Below are 16,172 nucleotides of genomic sequence, written 5' to 3' on the forward strand. Positions count from 1 at the left end.
ACATCAATCACAACAGCATGGCTTCACTGAAGAAGAGTCTGGGTCCTGAACTGGTCTGCATGCAGTCCAGACCTTTCACCAATAGAAAACATTTTGAGCACCATAAAAGGAAAAATCCAGGAAAGAAGACCCAGGACTGTTTAGCACCTAGAATCCTACATCAGACAAGAATGAGACAACATTCCTCTCTCAGAACGCCATCAACTGGTCTCCTCACTTTCCAGACGTTTACACACTGTTGTTAAAAGAAGAGGAGATGCTACACAATGGTAAACATGGCCCTGTCCCTACTTGTTCGAGATGTGTTGCTGCCAACAAATTCAAAATAAGCTAATATATCTTTCCTGAAATGATAAAAAAGTTTCAGTTTCATCGTCTGGTACTGTTTGTTATGTTCTTTTGTGAATAAAATATGGGTTTAGGAGGTTTGACAATCATTGACCTTTGTAAGCGATAGAAAAGAAAAATGTTAAAATATTTCAAAGCTGAAGCAGCAGCAGCAGCAAACACCCACCGCTCCTTCTCTTTCAGTTTAATTCAGCCTGTCTGTCTTTGTCACTTTATCACCACCACACTACAGCTGTTGTGTCCATTAATCATTCACTCCTGTGTAATACACTACTACTGTTATAGGGAATGAAGAGTAATCTTAAATAGTGAAAACTAAAATTAGCCCTCAAATACCCCTGAAGTCATTTTGAGAACAAACTTTATAGTGGGATGTGAGTGATTTTAGGACACAGGCAGTATTTCATTAATTTTTATTGACCATGAAACATTTTCCTTTCACCACATCCATCAACCATCTCTAAAGCTGTCAGTGATGTATCTCTAAAAGGTCTTTCTCCCTACAGGCTAGTTAGAGCTCCAATCCCCTACCACTTCACATCATATTATTGTCTCTTATATCATCTGATCAAAGGCTTTGGCTCAAGGCTCTGACCTGTAAAATCAAACCATCCACAGTGGAAATTTGTCTCTTTGCCCTTTTGGCTTTGGTTTATTGGTGTTTTTTTGATTTCTTTTCTGCTTTGGTCTGAGTGTATAACTGTTTTTATGTTTGCATGTCTTTTTGTGGTCCATAGTACAGTAATCAAGTCTACTGAACTTTGTTGAAATCAACAGAGTATGCAGGGTTTGTACAGCAGAGTTACAATCAGCTGTGTTAGGGTAATTCATTATAAAGTAATCTGTCACTGAGTACTTAGATTACTTGTTACTTATGATAGGTAACAACACGTTTATATTGCAACTGAAGTATTACAATATTAGTTGCCTTTTTCGTAAAAGTAATCTTTTAACAAAAAAAAAAATATATATATATATTCCTTCATTAGTTGGGTGCTAATGAAATGTAAACACAGCTCTGTCAGTGCATATGCATCACTATTTTTTTAAGGTGATTTATTTCTACACATGCAGTCAGTTGCATAATATACATTTAATACTTAAACAACAACAGCGATTAGCGTCACATTAGCTCCATTATCTCTAAGTTAGCCCATTAGCACATTAGCTGCTACCATAGCATAGCAGCTAACAAAAGCCAAATACCATCCTCTACCAAACTAATAAGTTAACAGTACCTTGCTAACTAAACAACACCTTAAAAACTCCGGATTGCAAATAAAAAATTGATTCTTACTGTCAGTTGTCCCATATTTGTCCTCATACTGATGATCTCAACTGTAACCTCCGCTATAACGGTAAATCCTACCATTGCAGCTTATTAAGAGTAGTTCTGAAGAAAGAAAAATGTGTCCACTGAGGATAGTTCAGTACAGTCCTCCCATCGATAGCTCCTCTCCCATTACTGCTGATGATTAGCCAGGACGTCCAGAGCATGAATACCCAGCTACAGGGACAAGAGATGGTGCTCTCACCAGCTCCCCTAACAATCCATGCTTTTCTGCATGACGATTCTGTGTTGAATACAGTTCCACTTCATCAGAGAATTGGTCATAGGTAGATTTACCCACTCATGGATGTCCACTAGAACTCTCTGCTCAGCTCAGGCCTGCCCTTCCCAGTGTTCTTGCTGCTCAGATGTCTGCAGTTCCCATTGTTTCCACTGCTTTATTACCTACAGTTCTAAATTTTCTTCAAGGTTTGTTTGATGCCATCCACATTGATGGCATGAATATTCACTCAGGTCCAGACCATGCCTTCACAAGAGCCAAGTTAACATATGACTGAGTTCTAGCCTTACCAGCAGACCAGAACGTGCACATGTGCATCAGTGAGCTGTTTTATTAGCGCTGCTTCAGGACTAGAGATGAAAGCAAACATTTTAATGTTCCTCTAACAGTTTCTGCCACAGGCCATGGATTTATTTTAGAGAGACACGTTCCATATAATTAGTTTACCTCACAGACGTGTTAATGATGTTCAGCTCCAAGCAAAGAGAAGAGCACAAAAATAGCCTGTAAGACATGGATAAGGATTATTTTATTGTACAAAAGTAAAACCATAAAAATGGTAATTAATTTTCAGAGATATTCTATCTGTTACACAGAACTCGGCTGTTTGGCAAACAGAAGTGATTTGATAACCACAAGGGGAGTGGAATGGAGATCAGCAAATGGTCCAGAATGTTCTGATATAAATTGACCTTAAGTTACCACCAGCTCTCTTTCTACTAGCAGTTAGGTTCAGCTTTGCAAAGACGTCATTGTTGTGAACAGACTCAATAACGGTCCATAAAACCAGTTAGCTCTGTAACTACTGCTGATGTTTCCTGCTGACAGAATGAGCTCTGGCACTGAAGTAACCTCCCCATACTTCACTAAATCACCATTTAATATTTCCTATGACCGTTCCTTTCATTATAATGTTCAAAACAATATAAATCTGACCTTTATGGTGATTAACTAGCTGAGTGGAAACCCTTTTATTGGCATATCTTTGTTAATGTTAGGCTGACATAATTATTTTATAGTTATTTTCTCCCATGTCCTTTGTGAGGTTAATGAGAGCAGAAGAGCCGTCTTTCCTTCTCTGAATTGTTTCCTCTGTGTGAGAGGAAATGTTCCTCTGACTTTTACTTCCTACCAGGTCTTCCTGCTGTTAGCCTTGCAGTATCATGTCACTTACCACACTGTGGTGTTTAAACAGCCCTGCTGCAGTAGGTACTGGTTGTTTAAGAGCCAAAAAAAATACTTAAAAATATTTAAAAGATAATTTAAGAAATGTTTGATTGTTAGGAGACCAAAGCTGGTATTAACACAGTATCCATTGAGCTTCCCATTTATGAAAAATATTTTTAAAATGTTGTCATGCTGCCCTCTTTGCATGGTTTCTTAAAAATATGATCATTTTATTTCAATCCAACGAAGATGGTTAAATGAAAGTTAGATATAACAGTACAGTTCTTGATTAGGGTCTACTGACCAGATGAAATCTGTTCCACTGTAAGCCTGTCCCTTTCACTGCATGTTCTCACTGTGAGCAACAGGGGTTCGGGGTGTCATCTCACAATTTCTGTAAGAACTGGAAAAGGATCCAGGTTTCATCTTCTTCCAAAGACTATAACATCTAACTTATTGAATGTACAAACACTCTGACTAAATATCCTTTCATTGATCAGAATAGATAACGTTTCTACCACACTGTTAACATTACTCACATTTTAATAAAAAATGAAACACTCTTATTCCTCAACCCGTAAATTCCATATAGTCCAGATCTGTAGCTTTCTGTATGCTCTGCAGTTTTGTTCCAACTGATGCCGTGCGTCCTCGTCAAATGTCGGTTTCTGTAGTCCAGTGCAGCTCTGACCAGCTGGAGAAGAGAGATCACAAGATCACAGAGTCCATGCACAAATGACAAATTATGTAATGTAATGTAAAACAACATTCAAACAAACTGCTACTTAGCCTTTCTGAGGCTGACCTGCTGTGCACTTTGATACCCCCATGATTCTCCACTTCAAGAATGTACTTCCCTTCATCCATGGCTTCATGATACCCCTCTGACTGACTTGAGTACCTGTGGCATGTGCTACTGGATGTGATGTAATGTTGATGGAGAGGTGAAATTGTCAATCAAGAGTTTATGCATTGTGTCGTTTTTAAAAAATGACTGAATGCTCGTTTGGGTCGATTTGCCCTATGTGGGTTGACTTGTTTGGGCAGTAGGCCACACTAAAAATAGACTAGTACGAATCTCCAGCGGAGCAGAGCAGTGTGGCATGGGCTGAAGACAGGCTGTGGTGCATGCGGTGGAATTACAAAGACTGACAAGAAAGGAAGTGATTTGCTCATTGCGTGTAAAACACTGCACAGGCGGAGTATATGGAATTTTAGGGTAGCATGCAGCAGAAAATACAGCTCCTAACATCAGCCTTTCTAACTGTTTGTATCACACAGACTGTAAATATACTGAAGGCAGTACATGTCAAAGTGATGTGATAACTCTTTGAGGTTCCTAATGTGCTGTAAACATATCCAAAAAATGATTCTGGAATATGACATGATATCTAAGTATCGCACATTTGTTACTCAGAGAACTCTACAGTTGATCAGGTCTCTGTTCTGATTTCCAAATGATATGCACAAATCAGTAAATGTGAATTCAGTATGCATTACATCACATTTGTTCGATAAACTCTATAGATTTGAACAGCTTTAAACTTTCTTTAGTGGCTGTTTTACCCTGACCTTCAAATCCTTAAATGTGTTGAAACGGTGTAATGGAGATTAATTAAACCTCCTGTTGAGACAGATCATCCCTGACTTTGACTTTATCTCTACACAGGTGGATGCTTCACATGACTATGAATCAAAAAGGCAAACAATCTTATCAAACTTAGTAGTAGCCAGACTTGCTCACAGTGTGGACTCACGTGCACCTCAGCTTGCAGCTTGCCTCACAGCCCTGAAACAAGCCTCACGGCTTCACACAGCAGAGCTTCACGCCTTCATCACTCTCACCAGAACATTCTCTCTCTGTTAACAACCAGCTAAGGAGCATGTTCGGCGCAACCGGCAGAGCCGCACATTTTTGGTGGAAAATGTCGTAGGGGAGCTTTGGTCGGAGCTGGAAGAAGGTAGAGTCTTTCTCTTCTCTTACTCATCTTTTTTATAATTTTCTTTTCCTTTACCTTTAAGGTAAACCCTCTCACTGTTCCTCACTAGACTGAACTAACTTTAGCAGACGTAGAGCATGCTTTATGAAACACTAAAGATCAGTGAAAATGTTCATATTTGCAGAGAGGCATCAGAGGTTACAAAAAAGTGTGTTTATTGTTATTTATGTTTTATGTTTTCTCCTCCATTGTGTTTTGTTGTGTTTTATTTGATTGCATGATTGTGCTTTCTTTCTCTACCAAAAGCAGCTTCATGAAACTAAAATATTATGTACAGAGGCCATCATACACAAGGGTCAGTTATAATGCTCTATTCATAGCTTTTGGTCACATGACTGCATAGAGAGCAAACAAAGCTTAGAACAGTGGCAGCTACAATTGAACACCCTTAGTGTTGATTGGCTGGTACTCATGTGACATTAATCCAGTCAGATAGAGTTGTGGGCGGGGCATCAGGGAGACCAGAGAGGAAGGCGCACCTGAGGAGTCAAACTAGCACACTTTTTCATGAATTAATTTAATTGATGATTGATAGAAAAAAATGCTGATACATATAAGTAGCCAAAATACAAACTATTGGCCTCAGTAAGCAGGCAGACCCATAATTGGTCAACCCTAGAAGATACAATCCTGATTAGTGCAATTATTTCAACATATATGGGTTATGAATAAGACTCAAGATGCAGTAAATTGGAATTTGCAGTAATTTTGTGTCTTAACATCGTAGGGTTAACAAACTGTAGTTTAAAAGAAAAAATAGTAGCACAGGACAAAACATGCATCATTATAGGGGGATGAAGAATTAAGATGTCCTGTGCTGCAGGGCCACATACTATATGGTCAGGCTATTTATTTGGAGGCCCTGGGGCCAGATCAGGCCCCCAAGGTCATTTTAGGTGACCCTTCAAAGATCCAGCATGTAGAATTTCTGCCGCTTAATATCTATATTAATTTAAAAAGTGATCATTCCTATATATTTTTTAACTGAGGCCTTATAGTATCTCACATATTTCCTAAACCTCCATAGCCTTCTTCTCTATACTAGTTCTGAGCATTGCTCCTTTAAGATGGACTAACTGGTTGTACTGGTCAGGAAGTAAAGCTATATACTGAACAGATGGGTACAGTTTATCTCTGGAATTTAGCAAATTTTTTTTGATAAAAACAAGCCACAAAAACAATGTTGCCTCAAATTTAAGCACTCTTAAAAAATTTTTTAAGCCACAAAATAATGTTGCCTCAAATTTAAGCACTATCAAAAAATTTTTAAGTGTAAAACCCAGAAAGCCTTTGTATTTTTGTCATTATTTTGCAATGAAAGAGCACAGAACCGATAGCCAAAGCCTGCCGGAGAACCCTCCAATGTGGCTGGATTAAAAAAAAATTGCAAAGAGTGGGCCAAAATTCCTCCACAGTGATATGAAACACTTACTGCCACACTTGCTTGCAGTTATTGCCACCAAGGGTGGTACAATCAGTTATTAAGTTTAGGAAGGGGGCAAATACTTCTTCACAGCGTCATGCACTATCTCTTGAATAGCCCCGCTGTATGGTATAATGGTAGCTGCTACTGTCCTAAGATTTGTTTTTGTTGCCCGCCATTTGTCTTGGTCAGTCATGTGACTGAAAGCTATGAATACATGCCACAGTATCTTGTTTTCTTTGACAGTTCTTCAGATGATAAAATCAAGTTCTTACTTGATCACCTTACCTGTTTAAACCTAAGAACCTAAATGCCCTGTAAAACCAAAGAATTGTTTGAAAACGACCTCCAACAAAACCACAAAATTTCTTTATTACCTAAAATCTTTAGTTCTCAGACATGGTGTTGTCATCAAAAACACTGCAGTGGTCATCATCCTCAATGACGCCCAGATTTCAGCCATCATCTGTGTTGGGGCTAAAGAGGTTAAAACCAACATGTTTTTCTCCCCTTATCACTCTAAGTGAATTACATTCCAGTTCACTGACCATGTGTCTTAATAAAATCATTATTCTATCTGGTCTTAAAGGCATGTATATACAAATGTTGCATGTGATCTAATGGGTTAAAAATCCCTATAAAAAGCACAATACTCAGGCCCATATAAACAGAGTCATTGTGAAAATCATTCTGTTTGAAACTGCTGCCTTTTGTTCACAATCATTTCTTCACCAAAGCCAAAGTCTTCCTCCTGATCTCATCCAGGTTCTCCTCTCTCATCCCCTCATCTCTGTGCTGCTTGAATGTAGGTCAGCCATTCTCTCTGAGCTCTGCTTCGAGCAGCTGAAGAGTCACGAAGAGTCGCCTCCTTTGAGAATGGTTCTAAAAAGAGCAGAGAGGTTGCCCTACATCTCATACATGTTTGATGATTCTCTGTGCAGGTGACCGTTACGTGGTGGTGGACTGTGGCGGGGGAACCGTGGACCTCACAGTCCATCAGATCCGACTTCCAGAGGGTCACCTAAAGGAGCTCTACAAGGCTTCAGGTAGGAGGAGACGTGACTCCTCTCTCTTTGACCTTATTTACATTTCACATTAAAATCAGTGCTGGGGAGTGCTATGAAAATAAAAGCTCATACATCATTCACTCTGAAGCCCAGCTCAGACCAAAGACTCACAACTAGATGAGCTGAAACTTTCAACTGCTTAGCCGCTCTGTGATGTTCTAAAAGCTGACAAGTTCACACCACTGCAACTGGAGATGACGATTATTGGTACTGAGCCAAGAAGTTACCATCAAGGCTGAATGGATATCAGTATTTACTGGTGGACTACTGCTGATTACACCAGTTAAAGTGGTCTTTAGTATGTCTCAGTCCATCAAAAAACCAGTGCAGATGAAGGCCTCCCAGACCAGATCCATTAACATTCCAAACTATCAGATGTCGAAGCATTTTCAGTGTACATTGAGTTGTGTTCACACCTAGCTTTACCTGTAAGTGCAAGGTAAAAGAAAGGTTGGTAATGCTGTTAAGGTTACACCTAAAAGGGATATTCCAGTACTATTGAAGTTAGGTTGGCAATAGTAGTGACATTTTCTTCCAAGGATTTGAGTGCAGTGCCCCTTAAAGGAGAGCACACTCTGGACATCGGCAAGGGAAGCTAGGCTATACAGGCTACAGACAGGTATGGTTACTCTGAGTAATTTTTAGGTCATTTCCACAGAGCTGTCCAGTTCAACTTGGTACAGCACGGTATGCATTTATTTGTGTGTCCATTATCCCAAGTCGAAAATGCCGCACTAGTTTTTTGGCACTCTTCTGTAGGTGTGCCAAGCTTATCTAGCGGTGCCTAAACAGTGGCGCTACACACACAATAGACAACCTGCAGTTCGCTGATTGCTTGTAAGAATCGTCACTTCCTGTGTGACTGGGATTGCTGTGTTTAAATATCTTGTGGATTTCAAAGAAGAATATTATCAGGACCATATTTTAATTAGCAATGTCAGAGTCTAATAGTACCCCATACACGTACCATACATCAAAACATTTTAAAGTGATTTTCACCCAGAAAGCTTCTGTTTAGCACCATTTTGCAATACAAATTTTGTGTACATGATTAATGTATTGTCATCTCCTGATCAGCTGTTTGGGCCTGTGGGCTTTGACAGAGACAACAACAAACTAAACTAAAACTAGTTATTTCAGCTCAGTTTTCAACAGCTTATTGTTTTCAAAAAGTAAACATATCTTATCGACTGTAGCTTGTCTTATATCAGCCGTTACCTCACTATTACTGACCTGGATGAAAAATTTCCATTCATCTCTTCTGGTCAGGGTCAGTTTCTCCAGTTTATCCTCAGAAAGTTGAGGAGGGTTGATAAAGCACAGGCATTCAAAAAGGCAGGGAACTCTGGAAGGGGAGTGATGCAGGCTGCAGGCGTCTGTGAGCCGCTATCCTCTGAACAGAAATGTCCTGAAGAACTGTGTAACTAAGCCCCTTTTCTGACAGCAGCAGCTCTTTGGAATCAAGGACTCACAGAGTACACACCTGCACCACCAGGTAACTTTGGATCTCTCCTGTTCACCAGCCACCACTGAAGTTTCTCTCCTCTCTGAGTCTTCATCTGTAGAAGTTCCTCTGAGCACTGTGGCTAAATATCACCTCCAAGTAATCGCCATCCTTGCTTAAGCCTAGATGGATCATTTTAGTTTTTTTCAACTTTAGTTTGTTGCTTTTGTCTCTGTCAAACAGCTGATCAAGAGATGATGATACACTGAGGAGGTAAACATTTAGCAAATCCCTAAAATGTCCAGTTTTTAGCTGTGACCTACATTTGAGCCAACATTATTTTTTGGCCCATTTTACCTAAAATTCTTTACATTACACTGAGCATTTGTACCCATCTTTAGTGCTGTATAGCTTTTTTGCTTTCCTTGAAGGGGATACACACAGTGAATTTAATGGAGGCTAATGCCGCCACTATTTAGAGTTATTTTTTTCTTCCTTTCACAAACATACTCTCTTCTGCCCCCAGGTGGTCCCTACGGCTCCATCGGGATTGACTACGAATTTGAGAAGCTTCTGTGTAAGATCTTTGGCCAGGATTTCATAGATCAGTTTAAGATAAAGAGGCCGGCTGCTTGGGTGGACCTGATGATCGCGTTTGAGTCTAGAAAGAGGGCAGCAGCCCCCGACAGAACCAATCCACTCAACATCAACCTGCCCTTCTCCTTCATCGACTACTACAAGAAGTTCAGGGGCCACAGTGTGGAGCACGCCCTGCGTAAGAGCAAGTGAGTATCTGCAGAATGCCAGGAGCCCTAAACAAACCAGTATAGAACACCAATATACTGTTTATGAGCTTTGGTACTGGCAGAGAGGTGGCTGTGTATTAATGTGGTGAAACAGAGGGGTGGTAGTGGTATTATTATGAAAATTTTTGAAAAATTCAGAAAGTCTGTTGACTTATTTTAAAACAAAAATCTTCTCCTAGCTCCCTGACTTGATAAAGAAGTCCACCATAGACAGAGATGACAAAATAATGGTTGTATAAATTTTCACTTCCTGCCATCGAGCGCTGTAACAATTGACTCTTTGACCGTCATGAAGTCTGGATTTTAATGGCCCAGTCTCATGTCTGTGTGGGTTTTCATTACCCTACAACGAGGAACATTAAAAGATGTTTATACGGCTGAAAGTGAATCCCTCTGCACCCCGCAGACACTCCTCTGATGCCTAACTGGAAGCACTCAGTGTCTCATGGCGACTTTAAAGGCATGGACACGGCGCACTGGTGGGCAAATTGCATGCTTACATTTGCACACACTGTACATGAATGACACACATGGGACCACAGCAGATGGACACTATGGATTCTTCCAGGATTCATGGTTTGATGGACGGTCTGCAGCAGACACAGGGCGATGTGCTGTAAGCCTCTAGAGGTTGGAGAGATACTCAAACACCAGAAAAAGATCTATGGCAGTGCTGCATACAGAGCTGAGGCAGACAGTGATGTCCCAACAATCAATACAGCACAGTAATCTGGTTTCTGGAAAAAGGACAGGGCTCATTCAGTCTTTATCATTTAGTCTTTATCTTATATTTTTTAAGTTATATGCAATGTAGATGCTGCTCCATGTCGGGACAACCAGGAAGTAAATGCACAAATCCTCTTTTATGTTACAGTCCAAGCCCAGGTAAATAAATAAAGGTGCAGTAGACAGAAAGGACTGGTTTATATGACAGGAGATCCAAGCTGGGTAGGCTCTCCTGCATGTCGTGCATGACTCCTTCCTTGTTCCATCTAGAAGGCGAACGGTGCCAAAGCTTAATCAGGGTTCAGTTTTGTTTGGTTGGGTTCAAATGCAAAAATATCAACTAGTTTCAAGTTTGTGGGTTATGCGCGCTAAAATTCGAGATGGCATCCTCTTTATCCTCTCTGTGGCAGCCATCTACCTGAGTCTGTGACTTCATTTAAAGGTGACACAACAGCAGCTTCGCAACTGCTGCTGGCATGGCGCGTTGAAGACAATCAGACATTCGAGTGACGTTTCCATACAGCTTACCCATCTTTTTTAACAACTGAGATTATTTAGCTCCTTAAGCTTTGATAAAATGTTCAGATCTGCTGATAGATATGCTGATAATATCATGCATACCTGTCTGTATCAATAGAGGGTTGGTTGCATCCGCATTCGACTTGGTTAGCGGGGATGCCCTCTGGGGGATTCTGGAGCTCTGGGGGATGCCATGTTTGCTCATCCAGCTGATGACTTTATTTGTTTATTTAACCTTTGTTTAACCAGAGAAAAACCTCACTAAGATTAAAAATCTCTTTTTCAAGAGTTTCTTGGCCAAGGCAGCAGTAGCACAGTCAGAGTTACAGACAAACAAGTAGTCATACAATTAAACGTCAAACAACGGTACACTGAAAGAGAAAACAGCAAGTAATTCTTAAAACCAACTACAATCAAACACATCATTCAAAACATTTTCAGACAGATCTGACTGCCTCCAAGTCAACCAACCTCCTCTTAAAAGCTTCCAATGAGACTAGTTCACTAAGATTTAGGTCTTTCTGTAAATCATTCCAGGCAAAGGAAGCAGCAAATTTAAAGGCCTTTTTCCCAGTTCAGTCTGTCCCCAGACCCTGGGGATGGACTCAGAAAAGATCCTGAGATTGGAGATTATGAATTCCAGAGGTCTGCCCTATATTCTGGTAGTGCTGTGCTTAATTTCAGGATGAGGCAGGGGTGCTTCTTAGCCCCTGCACTCTTCAGTACCTGAACTGGGTAATGGGGGTAAGAGGGGCAGCAAACAATGGTGTGTCATTTTGCTATGTCCAGATCACTGATCTGGACTTTGCTGATGATGCTTTGATCCTTGTGGAGACTATAACCCTAACCCTAACCCTTGTGGGGGCTATCAACCCCTTTACGCCTGTTGTATCATATTTGATACATACTTTTATGATACCTCTATCTAATCAATATGATCAATAAATTACTAAAAAAAAATTCTGTATACAATCTGATAAATGATAAAAATGCCCTTAAGTGGATTATCAGTTACCAAAAACACCTAATGTATCAAATGAGATACAAAAAATACATATGTTAAATTTTATGGAAATTTAGATTTTTTAATTTAGTTAAAATGTGAAACAAACATTTTAGTTCCAAAAAAAGAGAATTTTCTGGCAATAATTTAATGCATCCACAAACTGCACGGCAGAGATCAACCGCAGGCTTGGCTAAACTCTTGTGAGGCCTGTATGCTGACTGATGCCCAGAGTTGCTACCTGGACTCCTTTGTGGGCTGCACTTCTGCAGGCACGCGGTGGTTTCCCAGATCTGATCAGCTACCACATACTGTGTGCCCAGTACCTCGGTGGGTTGGACCATCATGTGTAATGGAGGGCCAGGTTGGAGGAAACCTGGAGAGATGGGGCATGGTCCTGGAGCAGGCATGGACAACGGCCATCAGGACACCAAAGCAGTAGGACCAAGGTTGACCCAGCGAAGTGTCAGATCAGCATGTGCTCCCATACCTGGCCTCTTAGATCTACCAGATAACAGCATAGAACTGATCAGACATAACAGTTGAACTTTTATAAATGATTTGTGTTGATGCCACATCATTCTGGTGATGGTCGATGTTTGTGAACAGGACAAATATAATCCAATACCGATGTTAAACTGCTGCATCTGTGCATCCCTATAATTGTTTTTGCCTTTTCTCTGTTCCAGTGTGGATTTTGTGAAATGGTCGTCTCAGGGGATGCTGAGGATGAATCCAGATGCCATGAATGCACTCTTCAAGCCCACCATAGACCACATCATCCAGCATCTCAGTAAGCTGAGCTAACAAATGATACCTACACTTTAACATGAAAACACTGACATATATGGGGAGCAGGTGGCCTAGTGGTTAAAGGCGCTCCCCATGTACGCAGGCAGCCCGGGTTCAAAGCATGTCTCTCCCCAACTCTTGACCCTGTTTCCGACTCTATCCACTGTCCTCCCCTATCTAATAAAGGCACAAAATGCCCAAAAATAAATCTTAAAAAAAAAAAAACTGACATATAAACTTTGTGGTGAAACAGGTTTTAAAGTAAAATTCATTTTATTCTGAAAACATTTACTAAATTTCCTACTTTCATTTCTTTGTAAAACTGCAGAAGCAGCTTGGAGAAAAGTCTACAGTAGAATGTACACAGCATAGAGAGCTTACAACTAAACATGAGTCAGTCTTTCAGTCTTTCAGTGTTTGGCTGATTGTGAGGAATGTGGTGTTGTTGTTGTTTTAAAGGAGTAGACCGCTCTCTCCCTAAAAGCAGCCCACCTACATAATTCATAACTTCCTTCACCGCAGGAAAGTAGGTCATATTACTTTAGCACGGATCGTCCTGTTTGACTGAAAAATCATGAAATGTTTTATTAAATGTTCATGAAACAAAGTCATGAATCATAAAATACTAAATTCTTTCTACACTTAACCTGAAACTCATCATAAATGTGTCTACTGAACTCTGGAGAAGAATATTTTTTTCTGTTTTATAGTAAAAATAAAACTTTCAGCATTAACAAGAGGCAAATTCCTGCTCCATGCAGTGTAATAATTAAGTAAGAAAAACTTTTATAATCAGACTAAATAAGAAATATTATCACAGCATGTAGAGGACTGAAGTCTTCTCCATTTGCTGTAAAGCTTGTGTTTACTCAAACTCAGAGGCTGATAGGATGGACATTCATTAAAAAGACAAAGCATGACGTAGGCATGCTCAGCCACCAAGGAGTAATCTACATAACATGAGCTCAACAGGCAGCTGTTGTCATGACAATACACGCTTCCTCACTGCTGGTAAATTAAACTCTCGCTGAAGCTGCTCAGAAGAAGGGCAAAAATATATTTCCCACCAAGAAAGTCTTTCAGTGTGATTGTTTGCTCATCTTTGATAATAAAATGTTGTCCAGTTCTGATCTTACTGCTACTATAGCTGCAGCCATGATTATTCCTTCACCAGCTGCCATTGTTTACAAGCTTGCAGTCGCTTCAACCAAATCAAGCCTGTAGCTACCTCCTCTCTCTCCTCAAATATGGCTGATTGGTCTAGTGTTGTACTCCCTGAAGCTGTCTGCAGACGAAGATTGGGGATGAGTGATTTTGAAAACCAGGGCTTTACATGAACATGTTTCAACCCATGCAGGTGGATTTCAGCTGTTCTGGGTACCCCAGTGACTCTAAATTGATCACTGTCACAACCTGTGCTTCACTCTAACTGTGCACGAGTGTCAGCACCAGTGATAGTTATTTGGATTCTTGTTGCAGTGAGCCTAATTTGCACATTCGAGGTTCAAATTTCCCCTGACATGACTGTATAGGGGCTCAGTCTCTTTGTGCACTCCTGTCTTTATGCAGAGACAAAATGCCTAACCCTAACCCTAACCCAGACACACATGTTTTATATGTTAAAACCCTCTGCAGACCATTACCTGTATGCCCAGGTGGTATGTTCCTATTGGTCAAGAGCACTTTAAAAGAACTTACAGCTTCCAGGCTTCTGTTTGTTTGACTTCCTGCTGCAGGCTTGATGTCAAAACAAGTCGAACTGTGTTTTTAAGGTCTACACGTGACCATGCTGTGAAAATACAGGCATTTTAATGCTCGAGGAGAGTGCCCTGGAGTTTTTTCTTGTTTATTCATCAACTCCATAATTCCCATTTCCAAAGAGCACCTCAAACAAGCTCTTTATTGAGTCTCAGAAGCACTCTTTCTTTAGTTGTTTGTAGTCACAGACACACTGACACATATGCACTAATCATGTAAAGGTGCAGCTTCTCTGCTGAGGAAAAAAGTTCCAGCATACTGGATGATAAACATAGATGTGAACTTTCTTCTGCTGTAAAGCTCCCCTCTGACCTCGGTGTATCGCCGCCGTCTTTGTGTAAATGAATGCTACTGTTCTCTCTCCGTCTCTCTCTCTCTCTCTTTCTCTAATGAAATGTGTTTTTCATGGAGGGATTAATGATAAAATCTTAACATTAGCTGAGCTCATTATCAGAACGTTATGATACATGTCACGCTGCAGGAATATATTAGATCTACTGATTAACAGAGAAAAATTTCTACAAATTCTGAACCTCTAACAAGTGTTCACTGAGGCAGAAGAAACGGGGGGCAGATGAGAGCAGTTTTGAAAACTTCTTCAGGAGTTAGGATTTTAGCTGCAGGAGAAAAAGCTTTATTTGAAAGGATTTATTACATGGACTTGAGCTTTTCTATTCATCTAAATACTCAAAGCACTTTTACACCACAGGTCACACCTACCCATTCATACTCCGTTCAATTCACATTCACACACTGATAGCAGGGATTGCAGTGGAGAACAGGCCATCAGTGCCTGTGTCTGAAATCCTTCTCTTTTTACTATATAGTGCACTGTATAGTGAGTACGCCATTTTGTAGTTGTGTCCAAATTCTGAGTGAGCATTGTTATTGTTATTCACTATAAAGTGCACTCATTCTATCCCACAATGCAATGTGAAAAGTAGAGTGAATTGTGAGATGGTGATGATGTCATTGCCCACGGCCGGTGAAATCGTTGTAGTGTTTTGCAGTTGAGTCCACTATATATTCCACTATATGCTGCTCACTATGTAGTGGATAGGGAGTAGGGGATGAGTGTGTGGTTTCGGACACAGCCATATTTACAAATCCAATTCAAAAGCATCCATTTACACATCAGCAGTGGGAGCAAATTGGAGTTAAATACCTTACCCGCAGTGATACGTGACTGCAGAAGCTGGAGATTAGACCAACAACCTTGTGATTACAAGATGACCAACTCAGCCTACTGATCTACAGTTATAAATGATTTCAAAACTTTGTGTGAATGTAGCATAAAATCTATTTCCATTTAAGAAAAATTACAGTAGGCTTTTAATTTTTGTTGTTTAATATGATACATTAAAGAAATAAAATTGGTATCATGCCCATGATTAACGGAACATTTCAATCTTTAAGTCTCAGTGAATGTGACACATTTCTCTGTTATGTGTTGTTTAATTTGTGCTTTGTGTGGGAGAGCTAATTTTATTTAGATAAATGTATATGTATGCGCATAAATTTGTAAGTCAATCTGAGTTCTCCCCAGGT

General features: G+C 40.1%; 1 protein-coding gene across 4 annotated transcripts in view; it reads left to right on the forward strand.

Moving 5' to 3' along the window:
* Positions 1 to 16,172, forward strand: part of hspa12a (heat shock protein 12A) — an 87,207-nt gene that overhangs the window by 58,876 nt on the left and 12,159 nt on the right. For 2 of the 4 annotated variants that reach the window (XM_041790308.1, XM_041790309.1), the window contains 4 exons: positions 4,961 to 5,047; positions 7,451 to 7,555; positions 9,547 to 9,805; positions 12,764 to 12,867. In XM_041790308.1, the coding sequence (XP_041646242.1) occupies positions 4,961 to 5,047; positions 7,451 to 7,555; positions 9,547 to 9,805; positions 12,764 to 12,867 (555 nt within the window). The remainder of the gene's footprint in view (positions 1 to 4,960; positions 5,048 to 7,450; positions 7,556 to 9,546; positions 9,806 to 12,763; positions 12,868 to 16,172) is intronic. The other 2 variants (XM_041790310.1, XM_041790311.1) reach the window with 1 other exon arrangement.

Source organism: Cheilinus undulatus, linkage group 6 (assembly GCF_018320785.1).
Source record: "Cheilinus undulatus linkage group 6, ASM1832078v1, whole genome shotgun sequence".
Classification (NCBI taxonomy): Eukaryota; Metazoa; Chordata; class Actinopteri; order Labriformes; family Labridae; genus Cheilinus; species Cheilinus undulatus.